Source organism: Haemaphysalis longicornis, unplaced genomic scaffold (assembly GCF_048455015.1).
Source record: "Haemaphysalis longicornis isolate Haplotype H1 unplaced genomic scaffold, Haemaphysalis longicornis Haplotype H1 scaffold_4, whole genome shotgun sequence".
Taxonomy (NCBI): domain Eukaryota; kingdom Metazoa; phylum Arthropoda; class Arachnida; order Ixodida; family Ixodidae; genus Haemaphysalis; species Haemaphysalis longicornis.
In genome coordinates this window covers 3,930,987-3,944,003 of record NW_027526361.1, presented here as the reverse complement: position 1 = coordinate 3,944,003, position 13,017 = coordinate 3,930,987, and the positions used below count along the sequence as shown (strand labels likewise).

Below are 13,017 nucleotides of genomic sequence, written 5' to 3'. Positions count from 1 at the left end.
TCAAGGGTAAGACAGCTGCGTATATTGCGCAGTTTTGATACAAATTTGTTTTTCTGAGCCAGGCTGCTCCAAAGCTTGAAAATTGCAAAAATTGCACCAAACTGCTCAAAAACAGTCTGACAGCAAAGGATTTTAATTCTCCCATCATTTTCAGTGGGAAAAAAATGGTTGCTGACAGCATATTTTCTGGCACCGCGAAGGTGATGCTGTTTGTAAAGGATTAATCGATTGATCATTAAAAAGTCCGCATTGTTCCCGAGATAGTTTTTTCGGAAGCCACAATGTCGGTTTGCACATGTTATATTCTGTGAGTTTTTAAAGTTTTCCTATCGAAAACCATTGCAAAGTCCTGTAGAAAAAATACTTATGTGTTCTGAGGCGACAAACTATTTGCGCAAGTTGATGAAAAAAGGTAATTTTCGGAGTGCCGTATCTCTGGAACGACATTACTGGGTGCCGCCGTCTTGGTGTGGTGAAGATTGAAAAACATGTCTGCCGGGCAAAGCAGTTGCTTGTGGTTCAGGCAGCGTGCTCTTCGCCGATTTATGCCGTGGTTTTGGTTACGGGGGTGGCTGGGTCTATGCGTAGTCGTTTGATCTGTTGCGGGAAGTTGCGCAACTCGAAACATTGTGTTTCCCGCAAATTTGCCGTGTTTCGGCCTTGAGTGTGAGGCATGGTGCGTGCTTGAAGTGAAATTTCGGCCTGGTTGCGGTGCTATAAAAACGTAGAGTTATTGCTGCCTAGCTTGCAAGTGGTGGGAATGGGACGATTAACTCTGCAGAAGATGTTCAAGCAGTGTCTATAGCAGGATGAGCTATTATTGCACGCTAGTAACAATGGTTCATCTATCTGAAGGGAAATTTAATGCCTAAAGGGAGGTGGCTAAACATACCAATGTTACGCAAATAACGATCGTAGTGAACGTGCACCTTGGGGATTTAAATGGGAGGGCTGGTGGGGTGCGATGACTGTCACTTCACTCTGGCAAACTTTTGCCATGGCTCTACACTTGGGCGTAAAGCCGGGTCTGGGATTACAAAAATAATAATTTCGGCATTCACATGATAATAAAAGTGCCTTACTATTGCTTAGTTTTTCAATTCGATATTTTCAACGGAACTCCACGCCAGAGCACTGCACGGGCCTGATTTTAGGGCCCGAGCCCGGCCCGAGCCCGCTTCGTGAAGCCCGAGCCCAACCCGGGCCCGTAACACCTAGCCCGGGCCCGGTCTGGGCCCGGGCATTCATAGGTGAGCCTGGCCCGAGCCCGGCCCGGGCCCGCCATCTCAAGCCCAGGCCCGGCCCGGCCCGGTAATTTATTTTTTGGCCTAAGGATGGCCCGCGCGTGTGTGACCAGGCCCGGTCTTTGACGCTGAAGAAAGTTTGTTTATTATATTCCGGGCGATCAGACGGAGCATCTACTCTGTACAAGCACGTCATGAACTGAAACGCAAAAAATAAGGGTTTAAAAGTGCACGTAGTATAGCTTTCACCGTCTGCAGTTCACGCCACATCGGTGTAATAATAGCTCGTATTCTTGCACGAGAGGCATCATCACCTTGGATTACCAGACTCTTGGCAACTTCACGTGGTTGTCTAGGCCACAAGTTGGTATAGCTGAAATTTTTTGATCTGCATTTGAATCAACGAGTATGTACGCGCATTGAAATACTTCACCTGCAGTGGTTGTTAAGCGGTGGTGTTTCTCTGGCACGCGAGTTTGATTCCCGGCCACGGCAGCCGCATTTTGGTTGGTGCGACATCTAAAACACACTTGTACATACATAGACATAGGTGCAAAGCTCCAGGATATCTGAATTAATTCATTCCCCTCTTGGGCATTCCTTGTAATCGTATCTTTGGTATACTATACACCAAAATATAAAATCTTGATGCAGTACAAGAAATGTCATTAAAATTGCAGTATAGTGACCATCAGACCTAGCAAAACACGTTTTTAAAACAATGAGTGCAAATAACAGCAAGAAGCGCGCAACAATAAACCAAGAATATTCATTTTGATGCTCTTTCCTACACTTCACGTTGGACCTATGAACGGCCGTGCCTATGAATTCAAGCCCGAGCCCGGCCCGGGCCCATGGTGTCGAGCCCGAGCCCGGCCCGGGCCTGCGGCATTGAGCCCTAGCCCGGCCCGGGCCCGCCGATAATCGACTTCGGGCGGCCCGGCCCGTGGGCCGGGTCGGGCCCGGGCTTTTGGGCCGGGCCGAGCCCGTGCAGTGCTCTACTCCACGCTATCTATGTGTAGAACCTAATAATTTAAAAATGGTTTCTAAAAAGTTAGTACAGTTAGTTAGTAAACACTTTATTGAAAGGCTGTTTCAGTCTTAAAAAGTGCACCCCCCCCCCCCCCCCCCCCCCCAGAGTTTCCAAAAATTTGATTTTTTTAGTCTCCTAAGGTGACATAATAAATGTTGTTGTCCTGCTCCAAATCAAGGTTTTTCTGCTCCAAAAGCGAGATTTCGCTGCTCCAAAAACTGCTACCAAATCTGTTTCAGCTGTTTCACCCCTGCACACTTTGAACATAAAATGCTTATAGAATAGTACAGCAAATATGAGTGGTGTAAGTACAAAAGTTATTTACATACAAAAATATAAACACAAACAGCCGCGCGCTGCTCCGGAGCGCCACGCCAAGGTCAACTCCGGGCCCTCTTTGTGGAGAAAACTTGACTCTCTGTGCAGGCGGCGCCAAACGGTCTCGCCCGAATGTAGCCGACATGCTGCAGATAAGAGCTGTGGCCTTTGGAGCAGGGCCAGATCTGTTTACAACAACGCACGCCCCCGATAGAGCGACCGGAGAAGAAAGCGAAACTCACCGGAGCACACCTGGTGATGGTCCAAGGCGACTTGATGCTCTTTTGCTGTCTGCACTAAAGTCTGACGAATTGAAGTTGTCTTCCGTGTCTGTGCTGCTACCATCATGCACAGATTCAAGCTCAGATACATCGGAATCCGTCAAAATTCGCCGTTCGCGCAAAGCATCAGCGAGCGGCGGCGACGCCATAATTGAAACCCTGTGAGCTCCGTCTGCCCGCCAGTGAAGGACATTTAAAAATACCCCCCGTGGCGGAAACACGAAACTAAAAATCGAAACTGATAAAATACTTCCTCTTTTACCATTTGGATGGCGTTAGCGGTCCGGAAGCGCTCGGAGAGCGCCAAAATTTGAATTTGTATTCATTGATAGCATACTGTCGATGGGAATAGGTGCAGTCACGAAAGTGCTAAGGCTTGTGGGTGGTGAATGTGTTGCACTGTTTCTCTTTCAGGCCCATTTAAAGCCCGATGGCATAGTGTGCCGCATCTGCAGCCAGGAGTTTGACTTGGTGCCTAGTCTCATCGACCACATGAAGTTTTATCACAACCCATCCGAAATGCCCTACTCATGCCAGCTGTGCGGCTTTCGCTCCTCCTTTCACAAGGACATCATCAGCCATTTTCATCGGGTCAGTGCACCCTCCCTGCTTTTTTGCCTGCCTGCCTGCCCTGCATGGGCAGCTGCACTCTGCCCTAGCTCACTGCCTTGTCAGGGGGGATGGGACCCAGTCAAGGTGATATAGCATCGGCTTTCTGTCCTCTCTCCCTGCATATTTTTTCTGCTATGTAAGAAATGCAAATAAACTGAAACTGATCGATGACCCTTTGGGCAAATTAACACTGGGCTAAAATTAAAAATATTTACTAGACTTTTCAAGCTGGTTCGCCTTACTATGCCAATTTATTGGGGCTATTAGTGGCTGTTGATGAGAGCAGTGTGATGCCATGAGCTTGTTTTGAAGCCAAATAATCATTTGAATGTAGGTCCCACTAGGTGCCTTGAAATAGTGTAACATCTGGAAGGTAACTCTGTGGTGGCATGGCAGATTTGCTCACTATTAATAGCTAAGGTTTTGTGAAGCTTCAGTTAATTTAGCAAACAGTGACTTGGAGCTATGTTTTACAAGATTTTTTTTCAGTTGAGGTTTACTTTAACGGAAATAAAATTCAAGATATCTGGTCAGCTGGTGTTTTAGTTGTGCCGAGTGCATTATAAATGGGTGCATATTGTTGCAACTGACACGGAAAAAATGCACCTGTTGTAGATGCTGATGTCAGCAGAACTGTTCGGCTCTTTCACGCAACCTCTAGACGACATGTTGTTGGTTGTATAGTGCATTGTGGAGGTCTTACAAACAGAGTCTCTGACGGTAGCCTGTTTGTAGTTAACCTTGCGGACTGCGTGCAGTTTACGCTGTTGCCGCACATTCTTGCCAGCTAGAGGCTTTTGGGCGAGGTTGCCAAAGAAAGCGTTGACATTTTTTGTTGCTTTCTGCTATAAGGTTGGATTGTAGCGAGATGAACCGAGTGCATCTCGTCCCCACCCCCCCCCCAGGATCACGTGGGCAGCAATGCCCTGCTGTGCCGCTTCTGCCTGCGTGTGTACATAGTGAAGTTCTCGAACAACTGTGCCAGCATCGGGGTGCAGAACTTCTATTGCCACCTGTTCAAGCACCTGGCGCGCACCTCTGCCCGCCGCTGCCCCGTCTGCTGCCTCGTCTTCCTCAGCCACCTGGACATGAAGGCCCACCGGGACCGGGAGCACGTCTCCATGCGCAACCAGCCCGGTGGGTGCTGCTCTGGCCCCAGGCCCTTGCCTCAGGCCCCTGCCTCCCGCAGCTGACTCCCGCACTCGCAGGGGTCGCGGCAGTCAAGACGACGGACAGCAGCCCTGTGCTGGTGCCCGAGCCGCACCTGAAGCCCCGCCGGGCCTTTCCGAGCAGCCTGGCGCCCGCCGCCAACCACCTGGGAAGCTCGTGCCGGCCGCGCTTCTCGGTGCCGGCCGTGCACCTAGAGCCGCAGACCTTGCACTGCACCTGCATCGAGTGCCGCAAGCCCATTGACGAGGACCACTTCAAGTGCGTGCTGCTGGGTGGCATTTTTCTCTGCGTGCTTCCCAGCAGCCCCTCAGGTCTGCTCTTAGGCTGCGGGGGGTGATGCGCAGGCACAGCTGCGGGCTCAGCAGCTTCCTGTCCTCACTTGTGCCCTTCAGCCCTGGCTGGCCTTTCTCTGTTATCCACGTTTTTCAGCAGCCGTGCCGCATGGCGTGAGACTGCTTGCACGGGCCCCGAAAGGGCACTGCTGTCATAGTTTGCAGTGCTTCTCCTTGTTCCTGTTCACTAGCCAAGGCGCCCAGGCTAGGCAAGCCGTGCACGAGTTGCTCTCTGCTCCAAGGGATGTTTGCGCAGTTGCAAACTGGGTTTGGACTTTCTCGTTTCGCACAACCAGTGCAAAGCAATCCGCAGTAAATTTGGCAGTACAGCCATCCTAGCCACGGTAGTGCCTTGCGAGGCTGGAAATTTCAGTTTTTCTAGTGTGCAGGACATACTTAAAGGGACCCTGCAACACTTGCCATCGACTACTAGTAATGTATTTTGGGATAAAGTCTATTGTCCCAGAAATCTCCTCCCGCAAGAATTATGAAAATCCGTTCACAATTAACGAAATTACGCGCGATGAGAAATCGCGCATAATCGTTCCCTCTCAACTCGACCGCGGGCAACGCGACGAAAGCTGCGCGCTCTCTCCCGGAGAGGGGGGTGGCTCGCGGCGTTCTCTTCGGTGGCCTTCGATATATCCCATGCCGGGTAGTTTTCTCCTTTTCTCCGCAACGCGGAGGGACCTATTTCCGGTCTGGTGCCACAAAAAAGCAGGCATGCGTGCCTGCTCGCAAGTGCGTGCTCGGGCTGGTAGGGCGTTTTTGAAGCAATAAACGTTTGTAGTCGAGTGGTCCCGTTGAAAGGGAACTATTGAGCTCATCACTCAAACTCCGCGCGCACTCAAAACACAAAAGAAACGGCAAAACTGTGCCTACAGGTTCAGGCATAGAAGAGGTTCGTACACAGCGATGACGTCGACGGAAATGGGAGAATCTACCCGCGAAGTTGACCAGTGACAGCCGATCGGGCAGCCATGGCCTATGTGACGTCCCTCGGGCCATGCATAATGAGGACAACTGAAGAGAGAGCGGTTTGTTTTTCCGCGTCTTTCACATCGATTTGCGCGCTCACCGCTTCACGTGCACGTGTAATATTTGGCTCAGGTATTCCTGGCAGTGTAATCTAAACGTTGCGCAGGTTTACTTGCACTGTTCAAAGAGTGTTGCAGGGTCCCTTTAAAATGTGTGCAATGCTCTGATTAGGCACTGGTCTTTGCCGCAGCTAGGCCCAGCGTTGAAGGCACGCCAGGCTGTGCTGCCATTTGCCAGCACCGTGATACTGGCCGGTGAACAGAAGTGGGATATTGCATTCTTGGAGTGCTGTCATTCGAGGCAATATAGTCTAGGCCAATTATATCGCACTCAAGTATTTCCAACTGTTTATGCTAAATAATCCAGATGTCCTTTATGAAGTTTTACAGAGCAGTGTACGAGTGTCATCGTTTTTCTCTTTTTATTGAATGCTCCAGGCAAGGGCACCACTTACTGTCGTGACCACACCTTGGTTGTCGTGTAGAGAAATCAACCGCGTGAATCATTGCCGTAGTCTACTCGAAGCTAGACTGTTGGCTCCTTTTTCACCTCGGATGCTTTGCGTCAGCACGGCTCATTGCACCAGTAACGTCGGTGTCCGCGTTCCCTCCGTGCAGCCGGTCTGTGAGCTGCGGAGACTGCAAGTACACCACCAACTGCACCAAGGCCTTTGCCGACCACATGATCTGCCTGCACTCCTCTGTGGCCAAGAACCGGCTGCCAATCTTTCGCCTCAGCTCGGCCACCCTCCGGAGGCCGGGCACGTGCCCCTGTGGCTTCCAGACCTGCGACGGCGACACCCTCAGTGAGCTGCATGCATTTGGTTGCTTGCCGCGTGCTCTGAGGGCATAGGCGGCCTTCGAGTGGGAAATCGATGAGGGTGTGTGGCGCTTGGTCGTCGGCAGCATAGGCGGGGGCCTAACTCACCACATGTAGTGGGAGCGGTGACAGTCACTACTATGACCATCTCAGCAGGCTGTTTTCACTTAGCAGCAGTTTTAGTTTGGTCACCTGGCGGAGTTTGTGTTGAGCTCGAAATCTCACATGCACATTTCAGATCTCAAATTCGTGCCAGGTGGATGACAGCCGTGATGAGAGTGTATCGTAAAAGGAATTCGCGTTAAAGGTGTGGTGTTGTTTAACTTTTTTGTAAGCAAAGTTTTTGTGTTTTATTTGCATGTTTCGTTAACTTTCTTGTGCTAGCTCATTGTTAACAATTGGGATGTACGTAATGGCAACAAACAAAGGTAACAATAGGTAGCTTGTTTTTCGTACTATTGCTAGACTGGCTTTTACAGCCAACCCACTAGAATTTCTTCAGCATTTTTAATGTATACAGTTTGGTTTATCGTAAAGGACTATGTAAAAAAAAAAATTCAACGAAGCTTGCACTCGGGCACAGGACTTGTATGGTGAAGCTGTTGTAGGTAAGCATTGCCGGACACACAGTGAAGGTTCAGTGTCATTGTTTATTTGCATAGTTGGCTCTAGTAATCGTTGTCATATGCATCGAGTGGTGGATGTGGATGCAAGTGGAGAGGCGAGCGGCTGATGCATAATCTTCCTCAGCCACTGGCCACGCTTGCACTAAGTCGCGCAAGGCTTGAACCATAGCGAAGCTGCAGGATTTCTTTATACAAGACACACCACCACGCATTTGTACAATTTTGAAGTTGCTTATTTACATGTTCAGTCATTGCTTTGCACTGTGCTCGTAGTAGCCATTGTCATATGCATCAATATCGTTGTGTTCCTTATGCCAAGCATTACATGCTGAGTAGCGCTTGGCGACAGTGCTGAAGGGTTGGTTGGTTGGTTGGGTGTTTCTCTCTCTCTTTCTTTCTTTCTTTCGCTAAAGGTAGTGTGCGAGCCGCGGGGACTCTGCGGTCACCACGAGGGATGCATTCACGAGCGTTCCGCATTTTCTTGGTATTTTTGCCTGCAACGGCAAAGTTATGGCTTGTACGATGGCTCCACTGTTAGAAGAGCAACAAACTGATTCATGGTCTAGTGGTCCCAAGGTAAAGCAGCTGGTTGATAACTTTGCAATGACATAAATGCGCTTACATCATCGGTCTACTCGTGGCTAAAAGTGCCTTGGCTTGACATAGAGGGACTGGTTCAGTTGGGCACCCGGTTTATCTGTGTGACAGGATGTAATGCAGGCTGCTGGTTTTCCGTCAGTGTTAATGGACCTCTCCCGGGGTACGTCACTTGGCGGCCGTGACGTCACGGAAATCGCACGTGCTGGGCGTGGCCGGGAGGGTGGTTGGCAAAACATTCGGACCGGCGCGCGGCGTGTATGCAGTGAGGCTGCATTAGACGCGCGCAAAAGTGGAATTTTTGTTTACGTGTTGGCCTTTCTGATGCCGGTGGGCTGCTGTGCTCTCGGCTACCCAAATTTTGCGAGCAAAATCAGCGGCATCAGACTTTTCGGAGTCCCCACAGAGGTAAATTCGGCGTGTATTGCGGATGCGCGCAATGTGCCGAAGAGGCTGGCAGCCAAAGCAGCGACATAGTCTACTCTTACTCGTAGCAACATTTCGCATTCTTGAACTTCAGCTGTTCTCCAAAGCGCAGTCATACCGTCTACATTGGCAGTCCGCGCTGATTCGTGCAATGAAATGATACTGTTTATCAACCATCTGCTATCATGCAGCACCAGCAGAAATTTGCTCAAGTGAAATAGGGGGGGAGGGGGGGAGGGGCAGGAGGGGGCAGACGGAAATTTTCTTGCTGCGAAATATTGTCATGTTTTAAGCAGGTACGTAGAGTACTGTATTAAAACACAATGAATGCCTAACCTGCTTAGGCGACGCGAAATAAATGTTTCGACAAGGGATCCGCGATAGCCGCCTGCCGCCTGATCGACAACGACAAGTTTGGTCTTTTGTTATGGGGGGATCTGTTCAAGACGAACAAAATTCATTGCTTGTAAGCACAATAAATTTTTACCTTGATCAATTATATTCTGCCTTGAGGATGCCGGAAAACTGAGATGCTTGCCGTGCTCACATGTAGCATCGTGCCTTCGGGGCGAGATGGGCCGCTCACGCGACTCGAAAAATGTGTTTGCCCTTAGCGAACAGACTCACTGAATGTATTCATTTGTTGCAGCCTCCCGACGCTGGCGTATGCAGCGGGCGTACATGGACACTAACTTTAACTATTATGAAATAATGACTACCGTATTTTCCGGTCTATAAGTCGCACCTTTGTATAAGTCGCACCCCCCTCAAAATGACAGTTTTTCCGAAAAAAACGTATATAAGTCGCACCGGTGTATAAGACGCACCGGTATACAAGACGAACTTGTTAATTAGGTAAACTCGTAGTGAATCAGATCGTTAGAAAGTGCGGCGAAAGTACATGGTTGCTGCAGCCGCCACCTGTGAACGCACCCCTCGGTAAGGAGGGCTAGACGTGCATATACCGTCCAAAGTCTAGCCAGGACTAACTTCTCAAAAATGGTTTATTGATACACACAGATGGCGTGTACTTAGACGGTGTTTAGACAAAACCATCGAAGCCTTCTTCCGCAGACTTGCTAACAAATAATTCAGCAACTTAAAGTGGGAGTTCCGTCGGCGTATCTCTATCGCCCTCCGACTCACTGATGTCTTCTTCGCCAACATCGTCACCACTCGCGGACCGGATTACTCTGGCCTTTATCAACCCGGCTACAACTGTTTTTGTAGAAATGGAGTCCCAAGAGTTGGAGACCCACTTGGCCACCTCTCCAAACGTCGCGCGTGTCTTGCGTGCTGTCGTAAATCCACGCAATAAAGGTGTCATGGCGGACGGAAGTGACGCGAACGGAAGCGTCCTGTAATTCGAAACTTATCAGCAAGCTGTCATTTTAAAAATTAGCAGCACGTTTACCTCCTTCAGAGTAACTTTGTAATAATTTACAAGCTGCATTTTGTTTTTGCAACCCAGTTTGATGTTACTTTGAATTTATTCTGAAATGTAGTTACTGCGCATGGCAGAAAGTGACGCACGGTTGTTGCAGGCCATTATGATTGTTTTTGACTAGAAAAGTTGCAAATTCTTTGGTTTAACGTCCTGAAGCTACATATGGGCTATGAGAAACGCCGTAGCGGTGGGCTTCGTATTCATTTAGACCATAGAGCTGTGTCTCAACGTGCGCTGGCCACGCGTGGCCGCCGCGAACCGGATTTATTCCATACATAAGTCGCACCGGTGGATAAGACGCACCAACGAAAATTTCAGAAAAAAACTGCGACTTATACACCGGAAAATACGGTACCAAAAATATTTCAGTGCACTGTCGCAAGATATACGCACTAACCATATGTGACTGCTATGTTACTCTCACAATGACGATGAACCATTTCGATATTTCACTGGCGTAAAGGTAAGAAAACAATCGGTTAATCTCGTAGAGAACGACATCATCGCGATATTTTTATTGGAATAATTTTTGCCTTTTGCTCTTCATATTTTTGTCTCGTTGCTGCTTATTTTACTATTTAATCCTTTCATGCTTTACCTTTCCTTTTTCCCCTCGACATGAAATCGTGTGTACTCCACTGTCTCCGGGCGACGCAAACAGACCAAGAACAGGGAGCGTTTAGCTGCCTGAGGCACCGCGCTTAGCTTAAGCGGACCTCGAAAGCAACAATAAATTAGCTTTCCTTGGTATGTGTCTGAACACAAAGAATCTTCAAGAACATTTTGGGATGCGTCGCAGCAGCACCATGACTCGTTTTGGCTGTTCTCCCGCGCACTGATTATCCGAAAGCGTCGCCGTTCAGTTGGCCGTACGGTAAACGAAAGTGTTGCGGAGGTTGTAGATGTGGAAAGCTACATGGAGGTGCGACGGCCACAGCTAGGATAGCTAGACCCCCCCCCCTGCAATGTGGGAAGCCAATGACGGCCCGAACCAACGGCACATCGTTCCTTTTGGGCGCCGCGCGGCCAGGCCGTGCCGTCGGCGCAGGCGCTTTCTGCCAACCGCCACCTCACTTCGCGGCCGCCAGCAGGCGCCACCCGTCGCGCACGTGCGCTTAGTGACGTCACGTTGTTTACATACAGGGAGAGGTCCATTGCCAATGGGCAAAGAGCTCTGCTAGTGGGTCATACATAATTCTAGCTGTGTTTGGAGTGCCCAAGGGAGCGGTGACGCTGTGCTGGCTAGGCTCGCCAAGGCGAACGCGCGCCCTTTCCCCCGCTGCAGTCTCCCACCTCCTGGAGTGCAACGAGGTCACTGCTGCCGTGACGGCCTGTGGCCCCACGACGCGCACCATGCGCCTCAAGTGCCTCGTCGGCAACTCGGCCAACTACTTCCCCCCGCTGATCAACCTGGACGACGAGGACGCCAACCTCAATGAGCCCTTCTCGGAGGTCTTCTCCTCGAGCATCTCCAACGAGCTGCCCACGGCCACCCACTCACTGGCACTCGACGCGTCCAACTCGTCCGCTCAGGAGAAAGGTGCGTCCCCTCTGGCCCCTTCCTGGCTTCACTCACTGCTCTACTGCTCTCTCACTCACTGCATTCAGATTGTCCTGCCTTTTTCTTTTCTCTCTCTCACTCAAACGACCTTTGTCAAGGGGTGATCGTATACTTTCCTTTCCCTAAAAGCATTCTGTTCATCATCGTCATCGGTGTAGTGTTTATTTATTACTTACAGCAAACTCAGATTATGCTGAAATCACCCCCCCCCCCCTTTAAAATTATGGCTTCTTTAATATTCTTATGACAGTAATAAAGGGACACTGAAGTGAATTTGTGAAGCTCCTGTTTTTGCTTGCACTGCGTAGATTAGCTTAAATAAACACACTTTTCATCATTTATCTTGGAACTAAGGCGGTATTTATTTTATAAAGCCTGAAAGAAGAAAAACTGCCATGCGCGGTTTTTGGCACCAACTAATAGCAGTGACGTCAGTAAAAAGTGCTACGTGATTGAACCATGTCCAACATTAGAATTCAAACCAGTTTCGGTTTTGGTTCCGTTAGACAACATGCTTGGCATCCGATGTTCTCATTGGATGGGCATTCTTGATATCTCAGTTATTGGCATACCGCGCTTCTGCCATGTTGTCGGCTGTAAAATATCAGCACAACTTAAAATCATAGCAATCACAAGGCGAGGTATACGCAGTGGATGAACGCCCTTCACGTCACTGCAGACGCTCAAGTGCCATGCACTTTCCCCCCATCTTTGGAGCTTGCCTGGCTCATCCCTGTATTGTTAAAAGCTTGTTCGCACCAGGCCATAGGGTCGGCTGATTCAGGACTGTGCCTGCAAGCAGTCGGTGCTTATGGCAACAGCATGCCAACGTGAACTCTCCAGCGCGTCAGTGTCAGTCCGCGTGTGTTCTGCGAACTCACTCTTGGAGCAATGAATGTTACAGCGCAAAAATGGTAAATTTGGTATGAAAATGTCAGCCAAAAACAAACAAACCAAAAAAAAAAAAAAGAAGCACTATTGGGGATTCGAACTTGTGACTTGCAAAACGATACACCTATAGCGCTGCAGCGATGCCAGTGGCGGAAATGTAAAGTATATAATGTATTGCCAGTTTAAGTGTTTATTTAGTTAGTTTTAGCATTTCAAGCAGCTTACATGGCTATTTCTTATACAGCGTTCATGCAGCAAGCGTCCCCCAAATTCTCACAGTATTTCATGTCCAGCGACTGCATTTCTTAGGCGGAAAAGCGTTCGCAGATCTGTGGTCGTGATGCTGACCGCTGTGCTTGTTCGCCCAGCACAAAAAAGTGCTTCCTGCACCCTGGTTTTATGCTGTACGGTAGAAGCTTTGGTTTATTTTATTTCCTTGGTAACTACATTAACTTCGATGACTATTCTCCCGCCTTCAATGGGCCTTAGAGTTTTCTACTTGCTTACTAGTCAGCGAAGCGTGGCATGTGCGCTTGTTGTGGAGCTACTTGGACTTGACGCTTGATACAGTCTACAGTCTAACAAACTAAAAGCACATTCGTGTCATGGCGTAGTTTCAACT

At 49.3% G+C, this 13,017-nt stretch overlaps 1 protein-coding gene across 6 annotated transcripts in view; it reads left to right on the top strand.

Annotated features, from left to right (window-relative positions):
- The window catches only part of Row (zinc finger domain-containing protein relative of woc), a 76,399-nt gene that overhangs the window by 60,681 nt on the left and 2,701 nt on the right, over nucleotides 1-13,017 (top strand). For all 6 annotated transcript variants that reach the window (XM_077705696.1, XM_077705695.1, XM_077705690.1 and 3 more), the window contains exons 15-19: nucleotides 3,291-3,467; nucleotides 4,394-4,625; nucleotides 4,697-4,916; nucleotides 6,646-6,833; nucleotides 11,229-11,483. In XM_077705696.1, the coding sequence (XP_077561822.1) occupies nucleotides 3,291-3,467; nucleotides 4,394-4,625; nucleotides 4,697-4,916; nucleotides 6,646-6,833; nucleotides 11,229-11,483 (1,072 nt within the window). The remainder of the gene's footprint in view (nucleotides 1-3,290; nucleotides 3,468-4,393; nucleotides 4,626-4,696; nucleotides 4,917-6,645; nucleotides 6,834-11,228; nucleotides 11,484-13,017) is intronic.